The following is a 14887-nucleotide window of genomic DNA, read 5'->3' on the forward strand; positions in this document are numbered from 1 at the left end:
ATTTTAGAAGTTATTGAATTGTCTTTTATTAATGAGTTTAAGTCTTCCGCATTGCTTTATGTTGATATTAAATTGAAATGTTAAGGTTTAGATTGGTTGGTTCGCTCACATAGGAGGGTAAATGTGGGTGCCAGTCGCGGCTCGGTTTTGGGTCGTGACAAGTTGGTTAACTTCTTCAAGAGAAATAATGTAAGTATGTCATGGACTAAACATTTGCATTAAATTTATAGTTAGTGTTGAGTAGTAATATCATATTTTGAGTTTTAGTTATATAATATAGGCATAATACATATATTAGACTCTAAATTTGGCTTCAGATTTTGATTTTGATTTTCAGTTTTCATAATGCACAAATAGGCACTTTAACTATCCAACTTTTAAATAAATAAACACATGAGTCCTACATGACAAAATAAATGTACGACACCACGTAGGACAAAAAATGACATGTAGGACACGTGTGTCTATTTGTTCAACTTTATATAAGTTTAAGTGTCTATTTGTGCATATTCAAAGTTGAAGGACATAAATGTGATTTAAAGCCAAGTTAAAGGACATATTTATGTATTATGCTTATAATATATCGTTGATGTAAGTTGTTATAGATAATCCCTTTTTTAAATATAGGGTTTATAATGAAATTGAAGATATCTGTAGGTAAGCTAGACCTTTTAAAATATGAAGTTTATAATCTTGAAAATAAGATAAATAATCACGGACAAAAATGACATGACGAAGCAAGATAATTTTTATATTAATAATATATGTAACTTAAGCTTTATTATTTGTTGGTTCCTTTCTCATTATTTTTTTTAATCTTAACAAAGGCTAAGAATTTAAAATTAAATTTTATGAGTTATAAATTGTATACTAGAGGTTTTAAATTTAAAATTCTACACATTTAATAAATTTCATGACATAAATACAATATTTAGGCTAAATTTATTAAATTCAATCGAATTCATAATTGACATTTTTAACTCCATCCCTAATTATAATTTCTACGTATATGGATAACCCTAATGCTACACATAAAAATAAAAAAAAAATTTAGAAAGTTACATTTCATTAAAAAATACAATAACATACATTTGTTGAAAACAAGAAAATTCCATTGCAGGATGCCAAAACTTAGATTGTCTATATATAGTAGAAAATGTCTTTCAAAAAAGAATAACCAAATAAAAAAAAGAATCTTTTAATGGCAGAATAAAACTTGTAGTGTGTAAATAGGGCAAACCATTTTTCTAACCACATATTCAAACTTTTAAAAAATTTCTACAATTTTAATAATTTCAAGTTCGAATCATAAAAATTGAGAATCTTTTGACGTAAATAACTAAAGAATAAATTTGACGTAAATTTGAATTAATTGAATTGATAAATTATATGTTTCAGATGATTAAAAAAGTAAGCAAATAATAAAAGCATATATCAATTAAGTTGATTAATGAGAATTTTGAATTTGAGTTATGAGCAGAGAACATTTTTATTGGAGAATGCATCACTCTCTAATAAAAGACCTTTTAATGCTAAATTTGAATTTCATGAACTAACTCAAATATTAGACATCTGAGTAAGAAAAATGATACTTCCTCCGTCCGAAATTGTTTGTCACGATGCGATTATCGAAAGTTAATTTGATTAATTTTCAAAGGTAAATTAAATTACATTAATTTGATATTTTAAACAAAAAAATTAGATATTCTAAAACTATATGAAAAGTATTATAAATTACAACTTTTTGCATATTAATATGATGAAAAAATACATCTTAAAATGTTGGTCAAAGTTATAGTTTGACTCTAAAAATAGGAACCATGACAAATAATACCGGACGGAGAGAATATTATTATTATATTATGCAAAGTTGGTTTCTTCTTTCTTGTTCAAAATGACAAAATTTAATGAAAATTGATACTTAAAAAAGCAATATTGATTGTGTTATGACAATATGGTCAATGCACCTATATGGTTTAGGCATTTAACTCCTCATTATTATGCTTCAAATTGTTATTATTATTATGAAAAAAAGTCTCATCTCTTATGAATGAAAAAAAAAGAAAAAAAAATCAACTAAGCTTTCATTTCCATTTCAAAGCAATTCTTAATCTTTTTAATTATTTTTTTTATGTATATTCATTTTTTTTCGTATCTAACGTCTATAGACTTTGTAAGAAAGAAAAAAACGAAAATCAATTCAAGTTGATCACTAATTAAATTTTTCATTCCCTTTAAAGCAATTCTTGATCTTCTCAAAAAAATTGTAGTACGTCAATTTTTCGCCGAGTTGATCACCAACTAAACTTACATTCTCATTTCAAAGCTATTCTTGATCTTTTCAGAATTTTTATGTACATTCATCTTTCACCTTATACCCCAACACTCCTATAATCTTATATAAGAAAAAAAAAATGAAAACCAATTCAAGTTGGTCACCAACTAAACTTTTTATTTCCGTTTCAAAGCAATTCTTGATCTTTTTAGAATTTTTACATACATGCATCTTTCACCTTATATCCCAACACTCCTATAATCTTATATAAGGAAAAAAAAACGATAACCAATTCAAGTTGGTCACCAACTAAACTTTTCATTCCCATTACAAATCAAATTTTTTTTATCTTTTTAGAATTTTTACGTACATTCATCTTTCACTTAGTATCCGACACTCCTATAATCTTATGTAAGGGAAAAAAACGACAACCAATTCAAGTTGGTCACTAACTAAACTTTTCATTCTCGTTTCAAAGCAATTTCTTTTAATTTTTTTTCAGAATTTTTACGTACATTCATCTTTCACCTTGTATCCGACACTCCTATAATCTTATATAAGAAAAAAATAATGACAACCAATCAAGTTGGTCACTAACTAAACTTTTCATTCCCGTTACAAAGCAATTTTTTATTTTTTCATATTTTTTACGTACATTCATCTTTCACCTTGTATTTGACACTCCTATAATCTTATATAAGAAAAAAAAAATGACAACCAATTCAAGTTGGTCACTAACTAAACTTTTCATTCCCGTTACAAAGCAATTTTTTATCTTTTCTGATTTTTTTACATACATTCATCTTTCACCTTGTATCCGACATTCTTATAATCTTATATAAGAAAAAAAAAACGACAACCAATTCAAGTTGCTCACCAACTAAATTTCATTTCCGCTCAAAACCTTAATCTTTTCAAAATTTTATACGACATCAAGCTTTTACCTAGTCCCCGACACTCCTATATGTACCAACCTCAACCGGCCCGAGCTGGTCACCAACCCAACCGTTTCTCCTCCAAATTCAATTTTTTTTTCTCTCACACTCACTATACTTCACTCTCTTTCTCTCTCCAAACCTCAAAAAAAAAAAAAATCTTTTTGTTTCCAGATCAAGAACCCCTTCATATATCCTACATTTTCTTTTCTTTGTCTAAATTCCCTAAAAAATTTAATCTTTTTTTGAAGAAAAAATCAAGAAAAGGAGAGAGAGAGAGTGCAAAAAAAGGAAAAGAGAAAAGCATTATTAGTATCACTGAGAAACAACTTTTGTTTCCTTCAAAGAATAATGAAGTTCTGAAAAGACAAAGTCTCAGTTTCATACTTTCTAAAAGATAGAAAAGAAAAAAAAAAGCTCAATGGAATCTGTATCTATCAAGGTTCATTCTTTATTTTCAATAATAATAACAGCTGTCTCTACATTTTTTTAAATATTTGCTAGTAGTAAAGTAAAAAAATCTTTTATTTATTGAAAAAAATGTGTGTGTTGGAAGTTTATGTATAGTCAAAGACAGATAAGATTATTTTTTTAAATGCATTTTGTAGTTCTTGAATGTGTTGATGTTGAGATTTAGCTTTGATGGGGGATTTTTTAGGGGAAATAAAATTGTGGGGTTTGAGTGGTTTATTGAAAAGGTTGAAACTTTATGCTGAGATTTGCATTTCATTTGAAGTATGAGGTTGTTTTTGTGAGTTTTAAGTTATGTTTGTTTTAAAGATTGAGTTTTGAGAGGAAATAAGTTGTGGGGTTTGAGTGTTTGTATGAAAAGGTTGAATCTTTATTGAGTTTTTTGCAATTTGAGTGACAAGATTGAATGAATACATGTCATTTGTAGCATCTAAGTTGAAGGGTTTGTTGTTTTTTCTTGGATTTGTGAAGGATAATTTAGCTAATGCAAGTTTTGTGCTTCTGGGGTTGAAAGGTTGTACACTATACAGAGTGATATTGAGGTTTAGATAGTCTTTTTTTGCGAAAAGGGGGAAATGGGGGTTGGGATTACAAGGTGTGGAGTCGAACCCTCACCAATAAGGTGAAATTTCAGGTATCAAACCAATCAACTGAGCTACTAAGATCCCCAGTTTTTGTATTAGATAGGAATCATAAGCATTGTTAGGTATGATTTGTGGAGTTTTTGCTGGGTACTAGCAATGTGTGGTTTTGTAAGATCTTGAGAGGCTCTTCAGATTAGTAACTTTGAAATTTTGGGTCGCTGCAGGAGGCGGTAGACGTATGGAATTTTGAGGATTCGGAGGCCTAAAATTGAATTAGGAGACAGAAGCAGAGGGGAGTTTTGTTCAATGTCAGGAGCTTCAAGAGTAAGGTCAATGAATGTAGCTGATTCAGAAGCAAGGCCAGTTCTTGGACTAGCTGGGAATAAGGCACAGAGATCACCTGGTTCAAGAAAATCTATTTCGAAACCTACGAGAAAGATAGTGAAGTCAAAAGAGGAGCTTGAGATGGAAGATAAAAATGGTCACCAGCCATCCCCTTCATTGCTTCCTTTTGATGTTCCTTCGATACTTAGGCGACAAGAGTCATTGTATTCCAACTTTTCACTTAGTGCTTCATGTTCTTCTGATGCCTCGACGGATTCATATCACAGCAGTGCTTCAACTGGTAGGATATATAAAATGAATAGTACCTCAAGCAGAAGAAAGCAGTTGGCGTCGAAGTCCAAAAGGATAGTTTCAGATGATATATCAGACTCTTCAATTGATGGTTCACAACCCAAGAAAAGATGTGCCTGGGTGACACCTAATACAGGTGTGTTCTTGGTAGTTCTTTTTTTCAAAATTATACTATATTTAGATTTTGAGTGTTTGTTGCTTCTGATATTACACCGTCCAAAGCAATTATTGTTGTAAATTTAATCGAGAAATGTTCTAAATTAGAAGGTTAATTGCAGCCTGTTAGCTGATATATCCTGTTCTTCTTTACCATCATTTTTGGAGGTGACCATGAAGGGGGTGATTCTTTAAGAGATGTTTCAAGATGAAAATTGTGGAAATTGGAACAATTTTTATGTATAAGTGCCTTGACTATTGAATAAGTAAATGCATAATACATAGATAGACACTATACTTGGCCTTAACTAGCAACTAATGTTCCAACTTTGAGTATGCATGTCTAGACACCTCAATTCATTTCGACTGGGTCAGTTGAACAGTCCAACTTGCAAAATATGATCATCGAGACACCTCCAAAATTTATGTGTAACGTCAATGTTGGGTGTCCAAAGAAACTGTGAGGATGAGCTAGAGTGTTTAATCACCAATTGACATCAAGTTGAGATGTGTGCACTCTCAAAGTTGGGGTGCTTACTTGCCAGCTGAGGCCAAGTTTGAGTTTCTGTTTATGTATTTTTGAAATCCTTTGGCTGCACAGTATATGAATTGGCTATCGCAAGACCTTATTATCTTCTACTTCCAGTACTGTTGGCTATAGGAAATGTCAGACTGAATTTGAAAGCTGCAGAAAACTTTAAATATTTTTGGGAGTATATACTGACGATTAAAATCCTTGTTAAGCTATATATATATATATATAGTACGACCTATACAATTTTGAGCTTGTAGTTTCTTATATTGTTTCTCCTTTTAACCAGATCCATCTTATGCTAATTTCCACGATGAAGAATGGGGAGTTCCAGTCCATGACGACAAGTAAGTTGCCAGATTCTTGTCCAGAGAATTCTCACACAATATATAGATTCTAATTCTTATTGAATCTTGCAGGAAGCTATTCGAGCTCCTTGTCCTTTGCGGGGCATTGGCTGAACTCACATGGCCTTCCATTCTTTGCAAGAGGCACATATTCAGGTACTGTTTGGGATAAGTTCTTTTATTTGATAGATGAAAGTGTTATTTCTTCACCAGGAAAACAGTTAATTTTTTGGCATAATACATAATACACATTCAAACTTGGTCCCAATCCACAAGTAAGCACTCAAACTTTGAGAGTGCACGGTGAGACACCTCAACTTGGTCTCAACTGACAACTAAACACTCCAACCCTCACTGTGTCTCGTGGACATTTGATGCAGACGTGACACATAACATTTGAAGGTGTCTAGATGATCATTTTGTAAGGTGGAGTGTTCAACTGACATGCGGAGACAAGTTGAAATGTCTAGATGTGCATATTCAAAGCTGAAGTGTTTACTCGTCAAAACTGAGGCCAAGTTTGAGTGTGTGTTTATGTAATTATGCCGTATATTTTTCCTTTAAGGATCTGCTTCCAATTATTCATGTTACTTGTCAATAAAAGGGATTAACAAGTTCTAGTTCTCCTGTCCTGGGCTAGGATGGTCTGCTGTGTTTTGTCTTCAGATTTCTTTCTTGCATTACCTCGCCATCTCTCTACCATAACTTTAAGAAATTTTTAAAAAATTGTGATGCAGAGAAGTATTCGCAGATTTTGATCCCATAGTAGTGGCCAAGTTGAATGAAAAGAAGACTTTAGCTCCTGGAGGTACAGCATGCTCACTATTATCAGAACTTAAACTGCGAGGCATCATTGAAAATGCTCGTCAAATGTTGAAGGTATTGCTCTCTTATCCAGCTAGAAATAGTGGTCACTTCCACCTTGATTCAACTTGTTTGCGTTTACTAATATGTATAGGGTGGTCCAATAGCTAACATCAACTATTTAGGATAAACACTTACATGTGTTCCAACTTATAGGCAATTTACTCACTAATTAAAGGAAAAAATCATTCTGAATGTCGAATTTCTGAAGTAATAGTATGATTTTATCGGGAGTCTCTTCCGTGGACCACTCTCGATTCTTCTTATTTAAATGTAGGATATTCAATCAGTTATTGGATTAGGTAGAGAAGTAAGTTAATAGTGGTCCTGGTGATAAGTCAGTTTGTTTGATCTGTACCGACAACTGGCAAGTTCACTTGAGGCAGGCTTACCTTAATATTTCAAACTAGAAAGTAATACCAGCTGGTTATACCTAATACTTCTTCCGTTTCAATTTGTTTGTCTGGTTTTGATTTGGCACGGACTTTAAGAAAGTAAAGAAGACTATTGAATCTTGTGGTCTTTAACTAAAAATAGGTTGAATGAACCCAAATATCCTTTAAATTGCGGTCTTAAAATGCCTTGTGAAAAGTTGAAATCAAAGAGCTCCCAAAAAAGGAAAGAGACGTTCTTTTTGAAATGGGACTCTTCTTAATGACAGTGTGCTATTTTGCTTGGACTCTTCAAAAATCACTGTGTGTGTCTGATTTTTTGTGGATCAGACACCGACTCAACAACATTTTTTGAGGTTCTGAGTAACATAGCCGGTTTGTGGCCTAGTGACAGGTTTTGTGAAACACAAGCTTAAATAATTAGTTTTATGCTGTTTTATGTCAGGTTATAGATGAATTTGGATCATTTGACAAGTATATCTGGAGCTTTGTGAACCACAAGCCTATAGTAAGTGGATTTAGATATCCTCGTCAAGTTCCGGTGAAGACAGCAAAAGCAGATCTGATTAGCAAAGACCTAATTAGGAGAGGTTTCCGGGGCGTGGGACCTACTGTGGTCTACTCTTTCATGCAGGTTGCTGGTATTACAAATGACCATCTTATTAGTTGCTTTAGATTTCCTGACTGTGTTGAATCTACTGAAGGTAAAGAGAAGGACTCGAACAACGATGAAACTGAATCAACACAAGCCAACAAAGCAAACGAAACAGAGATATGTAGATCAATCGATGACTTGAGTTTCTCCTCAGAGTGATTTTCATTTTTGTGTTATTCAGGTGATATAAAGACTTGTAACAACTGGTTAAATTCACATAGATTAGCTGCAAAAACTGGTTGTGTACAGAGAAAATGAGTCAATATCTATGCATATCATAGAATTCTTGAGATTTTTAGATTACTAGATCAAGATTAACTAGGAGTAACTTCTGTTCATGTCTATAAATGAATGAAGTTTTTTTCAAGTCAAAAGTTATGCATTTTAGTTACATAGCAACCATCTTTCCCCACAGCTTTGGCCTAGTTTAAGAACACAAAAACTTATGATGTGTGGTTAGACGCTCGTCATAAAAGACTAGTAGTATTCTAAGCAGAGAAGCATAGAAGGGTGGACTCACTGTCCTCTGGCTTGTGAACCGTGCGTGCAAGACATCTGTTAGTTATGTTGCTTGAACTCTTCAAAAAGGAAGGTGCATATCGGATTGGATCATCCAAAAATAGTGTTTGTTTTTGGAAGATCCGACATAGATATGATAACATTTTGAAAAATCTGAGCAACATGGTCTATTAGTTATTGTACCTGGAATTAGGTCATACATCTACATGTAGGGACTTATGTTATCTGTTAATGTCTCAAAAACTGTGCTTGACAGCTCAAAGTAGATTGACAACTGAGAACTATCTTTATAACAAATGGGGATGGATTGTGAAATATGTTTCCAATTTCCAAGGCAAGTGTACCAACTGTTAAGGGCCCTATTTTTAAAGATGCACAACTTTTATCTCAATGTTTATTGAATCATTTAAATCTCATTGATATTTCTTATTATAAAATAAAATATCATTTTTCTCCATCTGTCCAAGCCTCAATGAATAGAGTTAATCGAAATATGTGTCGGAGAAAGGTAACAGGTATTCGTAAAATTAGTTGAGGTGTGTGTAAGCTGGTCTAGACACCACGACTATCAAAAAAGAAAATAAACCTCATTGACAGTTCTTCTTCACCAACTCTCCATTCATCTTTACTTGTCCACCATGCTATTTTAGGATGTCCAATATTGTCGTTCAGCTTATAAAGACAATAAATAATTTGCCATTTTGTGTCTATTTTATCCTTTTTAAATAGTATTCATTTTTCATTGTTTAATAAGGGTCCTTTAGTAAAATTACCCATGTCCTTTACTGTTTCTTAATTTATGTGTCAAGTCAATAGTGGATAATTATTATTGGATGAGAGATTTTGGGACGTGTGCTTAACGTGCACATCATGCGGACTTTCCATCAGTAACATGTATCTAATTCATATATCATGTGTTGCATTCTTACCATGTTACACTAGGCTTTTTTCTGCGATAGATTTCAAAACTAGTGATCTATGAAAACAAATGATTTTAAGAGATGATATCATAGTTTCCCTTTATAAAATGCTTAGCAATTGTGTTAGTACTAATTTTTTTTTTGTCTCTTAGCTATAATTTGCAAGTCTAATACCTAATATTTTAAGGCCATCTATTTTGTATTTTATTAATATTAATAGACAAACATAAACTGGTACCTAATATCTGTCCAGTTTTGTTCAAGTAGTTAATTCAATTGTCTTGTCTAGTTATTGAATATTCTTTATCTAGGACAATTATTATCTACATAATCATAAATCACTTGTATATAAAATATGTCTAATCAGGGGTGTTTGGTTAGCAAATTATGTTCCTAATCTCGATAAATTAAGTTATCGTTTTTTTACTTTTAAGTGTGCATAAGTAAATACTGAAATTTGTAATAATGTACACACGTGATTATGTGTACTTAAATTTGTAATAATGACAAACACGTGATTATGTCATGTAAGACAAAAGAAAAAAAAATTCCGTTGCCGGGACTTGAACCCGGGTCTCTCGGGTGAGAGCCGAGTATCCTAACCAACTAGACTACAACGGATCTTGTTTAATATATAACTTACTTTAGTATATCACAAGTAGCTATAGTTTCTTTGATCTTGTGTTCGAGCTTATATTCTCGAGACTTTTAATTAGGGATGAAGAAATCTCGTTCATCATGCAACACACCTTGGTGGTATAGTAAGGACAATTAAGATAGAACTTGAAGAAAACTTCGTACCAAGTGTTTGATGTTTCATTAATTTAATGTTAAGAAATTTATGTTATTATTATACACGCAAATAATTGGAGCATTTTGCTTTATATGGATATAATATGATCCAAATTTACTACTGCATTATCCAAAAATTACTCCGATCAATTTTACGATCGATTATACTTTAAGATCATTCATACCCTTGCTATTAGCAAATCATCTCATATTTGCATCTGACTACAACATATCCGGTGAAATCTCGTAATGAAGTCAGGAGAGGGTGGTGTGTACACTACCTTACCCTAACGTTTTGAAGGCAGAAAGACTGTTTCGATAGACCGTTAGCTCTGACAAAATTACTAGTATCAACACATCTGGATACTATTCAAGTAAAAAGAAAGTGACACTCATGTAGATTACTTCTGCTATCAAATCCAGTTCATTGCCTTATGCCAAACAGAAACTATTAGAGTTTCAACTATTCAAGCCATGCCAATAGATATAAGGTGTTTTCACGATAAAACAGATTGCAAAGGTACCACGATAACAAGATATAAAACGTCTTCGCTAAAAAGCAATTATTTATGCTGCAGAATGCACACAAACTAGGTCTTGGTACCAATGTCCTTCACAGCACAGATCTGCTCTTCACCCATTGCAGACATCACAGACAGAACGAGATCCTTTCCTTCCTCAAATCCACCTTTAACCTACAAAAAGTCGAGAGCTTTGATCAGATATTGTGCATGAAAAAACTAGAAAATAAACGTTCTTCGTGTTTTATCCATCAAAAATATGTACCTGGTTCAACAGGGTGTCATCGGTGGGAAGTCTGAGGTCGTCTTTGGTGTTTCCATTTTCAGTAAGAAGAGACACCTAGCCAAAAGAATGAACCGATGACAACACTCAAAATAGGTATAACAAAAGAATTAGCAAAAACAAGTTCAGCTTCAAGATTATAATTAGAACGAACAACTATTAATTTCAAGTCTTTGGTTTTAGTATTAAATTTTGGAAATAGAAGGACTGTTTTACACCTTAAGTGGAAAACAAAAATCAGTGTTCACAGTTACACCCCATCGGCCACATTATCCACTTCGCACATTCTTGGAAGGGGAAAAGAAAACAATAAAAGTGGGAGAAATTTTCTACATACATGTTCAGTTGCATCATTGAACTTCAAAAGGACCAGCCCAGAGAGGACTGACCCTCAACGGACCCTTGGGAAAGAGCCGACAGGACTCATTGAGAAAAGAATCCCCCGTAGGAATTCTCTCACAAAAGAAAGGTAAGACAACTTCATCATTATTCAAATCTCAATTTCATGAAGAAACTACTAGAGACATCAAAACGATGCAATAAGTCATCAAAAGAACTACGTAGCACTGTATCCAATAAGTTTTTCCCCAGTAAGAGGATGACTTATACACTTCATATACTAGGTAAAAGAAAACTTACAAAACCATCTTCAGATATGTCAATCAGCTGATAGTCAGTACGATTGACATGTGGCACCTGCAGAAAGCATTTAAAAATCAGACAGTCAAACTTTGATTGTCGGAAAACTGAACAAACGAAGGAGAGAATCTTGTCGTACATCACAATTGTGGGATGAAGGAACAATATCTTCAAGCTTTTTTGCATTGAAAATGTCGATTGCCACAAAGTGACATTTTGCATGTCCGTGCTTGCCAGTTTTGGAAGTGGAGACCTCAACAACCTGTTCAAGATTTCCATCACATTAAGAACAATTTCTTCCATGGACAAAACTAGAAAACCTCTTCAAAGAGCCAGAAGGGAAGAGAAAACCAAAAAAATTGAATATACTTATCCGCAAAAAGAAGGTTGAAGATTATGCAATGACTCAATATTTTGAGCTGAAACAACAATGCTATTGAACCTTGATGTCTGTTTTCTTAACAGAAAACCCTTTAACAAGAAGACATCACCCGTCTCCTTTCATTTAATCAGATTAAAGAATACAAAAGTGGTAAACTACGGTGGGTGAAATCTGAATATAGTATTCTCATTTTTAAGTTTTAGAACACGGAGTTAGAAAGAAGGAACAATGAAATTCCCATTAGAAGAAAAGACTTAAAAGTCTATCATACTGTTAGCTTATGCAACAATACCAGTGACTTCAGATTTCCCTTCTAATGACACGCTTCACATGCTAGCGATTTACTCAAAAATCAATGATGTTTATGATGCATCAATAGTCATTGATTGAAAAATGCTTTCATTAGTTGATACCCCCCTCTTTCTTCCTTCTCTATTAGTATAAACATTTAACTTATAACGAGAACCTCAGGACATATTCAATCAATGACTATTGATGCATACACCAAACTGATCCTACTCACTAAAATTTTGCCAGACATCTCCTATAATGCTATTGGGATAATGTAAGTACCCTTTTTCCTCAAAAGACTTTGAAAAGGTTCAAGCTTTTGACTCGTATCAACTATAGCTAATGCAAGAAAAATACAGGAATCATAATCTTCAGAAATAGTAAAACAAAATCCTGGAGAAGCTTACTATCTAAGCTACATATGTTCACATAAAAATCAAACAAATTAGGGGTTAAGAGTCACAGCTCAAACACACCCTATCCTTCTTTTGATGTAAAGAGAATCATTCGGGTAGTTTGGTAGTTGATTTTGGTTAAGCTAGCTACACATTAAGTATTTTTTGACCAACTTGGTGCGATATGAATGAAATTTAATCGACTCAACAACAGACCCAGTGTAATTCCACATGAGTAGGGCCACTAAGGAAAGAATCACTAATAATTTTTGTCTCTGCCGCTATTCTTATTTTTTTGGATAAGATAAAGGTTTATTGACTAAATTACCAAGAAGGTACCAAAACCAAAAGTTTGGGGATATCCAAACAGACAACAACATGCCTCCGCCGCTATGTGAACTTAAGACCTCATGATTCTCAGCCTAGTTCAAGTTAATTGACCATATTTTTGCGTCTGCCAATATTGAAACCTAAGACTTCATGATTCTCAACCTACTTATTTTCTTATTTTTGCCACCGCCAAAATTTGAATCTACGACCTCATGATTCTCAACTAGTTCTTTGACCATATATTTGCCTCAATATTCAAACCTAACACTTCATGATTCTCAACCTAGTTCATTGACCATATTTTTGCATCCGCTGACATTGAAACCTAAGGACTTCATGATTCTCAATATTTTTACCTCTGTCGATATTCGAACTTAAAGACCTCATGATTCTAAGCCTACTTCGTTGACCACCAAACAACACCTTCATCTCTCCAACTACAACTACATAACACTTCAAGATCCATGAAAACAAACAGCAAAAGGAAACAAACTCAACCAACAACAAGGATTTAGATAACAGCAAAACCATTAAAGGGTAAAAACACATCAAGATCTGATTTTTATACAAGATTCATTCAAATAAAGCAAAAATAACACAACCCCATGAATCAAAACATATATTAAACACAAAATCTGAACTTGTTAAAGCAGATTTAATTGAAAAAAAAACAAAAGGGTCTAAATCAAAAACCTTGCAAGGTCTGCCTTTGATAACTATATAACCATTCTTGCGAATAGTACCAGCTTGTTGAGGGTAAGTTTTTGAGGCACCAGCATCAGCTTTGGACTCAAAATGGTGTTCTTCATCAGACATAGCTAAATCTCTCTCTTCTTCTGCTATGAACTTCTCTGTGTTTGCTGTGGAGAACCAGGGGATAGGAGAATATGAAAAAAAAAAAGAGGAGTAATTATATAAATACCAAATAATAATGGTGGATAGGGAAATTAAAGAAATATATCCACTTGTTTGTTGATGATTGGGCCAACAAATTTCATACCTAATAGAAAAACAATTCCAAACTTTTCTTTTGTCTCGAGTTCGAGTCTCCTTGATGTTTTTATTAGAATCGTTTTATTTTTAATATAAGATTTTTCGATATGAATATGACTTTAGTCGATTTTGATATATGTATCAAACACAAATTGGAAAATCCAAAAAAACACCGTATCTTTCTTTTGTTCTTATATATATAATAAAACTTTCTTTTATAATTTAAACAAATTTCTATAATGACAAGAGAGAGTTGCTCGAATAGTAGACATTCTTATTTCTAATTCAACGATCCTGAGTTTCAGCTATCTTGAAAGTAAAAAAAAGTGAAAGCTCATATAAAGGGATATAAAAGAAATTCTATAGTATTTAAGAATTTGTTTGACCATAAAAGTTAATTAGTTTTTTTCTATAATTATATGAATATCTAAGTTTTATTTGGCCAAAAAAAAAGGAGTAATTTGATGTATAAAATATTTTGTATAAAAAATTTTTTATTTATTGTACTCCAAAAAATGTGATATCTAGTGATATATCAACTAAATAACTCTGACATTATTAAATTTCTTATTGTAATCATATTATTAGAATGATATATAACTTTTTCACTAACTAAATGATTTTATTTTGTTTAACTACTTTTGATTAAAAACTAAAATTTTTCATTCACTCCATATTAGTTAGTAATATTATAACTTAAATTTCATATTAAGATTTTGTGCATCATCTATCCCATTATATGTTATTGATATTCTATTTCGAATTTAAGTGTTGAGAGTACTTTATAGGTGGTGGAATGAAAAGAATAAGAATATGTCTGATTACAATATAAAAATTGATAACTTGCTTTTTATATCTAATTTAGATTATAATTCTAATAAAAAAAGAGGCCATCTTTTTTTTTTTATTTATATATATATATTTTTTTAAATAAGAATCTTGACTAATTAAACTACTTTTACATTTTAAGACTAT

General features: G+C 32.3%; 2 protein-coding genes and 1 non-coding gene across 7 annotated transcripts; 1 reads left to right on the forward strand and 2 right to left on the reverse strand.

Annotated features, from left to right (window-relative positions):
• The first annotated feature begins 3265 nt into the window (after positions 1–3265).
• LOC107005300 (probable GMP synthase [glutamine-hydrolyzing]) lies at positions 3266–8221 on the forward strand. 5 transcript variants are annotated; one of them, XM_015203858.2, is made up of 7 exons: positions 3266–3652; positions 4490–5037; positions 5879–5936; positions 6009–6092; positions 6674–6815; positions 7638–7826; positions 7897–8221. In XM_015203858.2, exons 2-7 carry the CDS (start codon positions 4572–4574, stop codon positions 7987–7989), a joined length of 1032 nt encoding a protein of 343 aa, XP_015059344.1. In that variant the 5' UTR covers positions 3266–3652; positions 4490–4571; the 3' UTR covers positions 7990–8221. The 5 variants fall into 5 exon arrangements, with proteins under 5 accessions (XP_015059344.1, XP_015059340.1, XP_015059341.1 ...); XM_015203854.2 differs by having other exon boundaries at positions 3268–3652; positions 7638–8221; XM_015203855.2 differs by lacking the exon at positions 3266–3652 and adding an exon at positions 3715–4387 and having other exon boundaries at positions 7638–8221.
• A 1613-nt stretch (positions 8222–9834) lies between these two features.
• TRNAE-CUC lies at positions 9835–9907 on the reverse strand. The gene has a single exon. It is a non-coding gene; the product is annotated as a tRNA-Glu (tRNA).
• A 540-nt stretch (positions 9908–10447) lies between these two features.
• On the reverse strand, positions 10448–13847 carry LOC107007310 (eukaryotic translation initiation factor 5A-4). Its single transcript, XM_015205880.1, has 5 exons — positions 13613–13847; positions 11661–11783; positions 11522–11578; positions 10865–10939; positions 10448–10773 (listed from the first exon to the last, which is right to left on the reverse strand). The coding sequence occupies exons 1-5, from the start codon at positions 13733–13735 to the stop codon at positions 10669–10671; spliced, it is 483 nt and encodes a 160-aa protein (XP_015061366.1). The 5' UTR covers positions 13736–13847; the 3' UTR covers positions 10448–10668.
• Positions 13848–14887: the final 1040 nt, after the last annotated feature.

The sequence above is a fragment of the Solanum pennellii genome, chromosome 12 (genome assembly GCF_001406875.1).
Source record: "Solanum pennellii chromosome 12, SPENNV200".
Classification (NCBI taxonomy): domain Eukaryota; kingdom Viridiplantae; phylum Streptophyta; class Magnoliopsida; order Solanales; family Solanaceae; genus Solanum; species Solanum pennellii.

What these genes read in the sequence shown, in the direction of transcription:
- LOC107005300 (XM_015203854.2), top strand. Translation starts at nt 4,572, where the DNA reads ATGTCAGGAGCTTCAAGAGTAAGGTCAATGAATGTAGCTGATTCAGAA. An exon ending in CTGGGTGACACCTAATACAG is followed by an intron (nt 5,038 to 5,878) that starts GTGTGTTCTTGG and finishes CCTTTTAACCAG; the next exon opens with ATCCATCTTATGCTAATTTC. An exon ending in TGCAAGAGGCACATATTCAG is followed by an intron (nt 6,093 to 6,673) that starts GTACTGTTTGGG and finishes ATTGTGATGCAG; the next exon opens with AGAAGTATTCGCAGATTTTG.
- LOC107007310 (XM_015205880.1), bottom strand. Translation starts at nt 13,735, where the DNA reads ATGTCTGATGAAGAACACCATTTTGAGTCCAAAGCTGATGCTGGTGCC. An exon ending in CTTCATCCCACAATTGTGAT is followed by an intron (nt 11,579 to 11,660) that starts GTACGACAAGAT and finishes TGCTTTCTGCAG; the next exon opens with GTGCCACATGTCAATCGTAC. An exon ending in ATGACACCCTGTTGAACCAG is followed by an intron (nt 10,774 to 10,864) that starts GTACATATTTTT and finishes GACTTTTTGTAG; the next exon opens with GTTAAAGGTGGATTTGAGGA.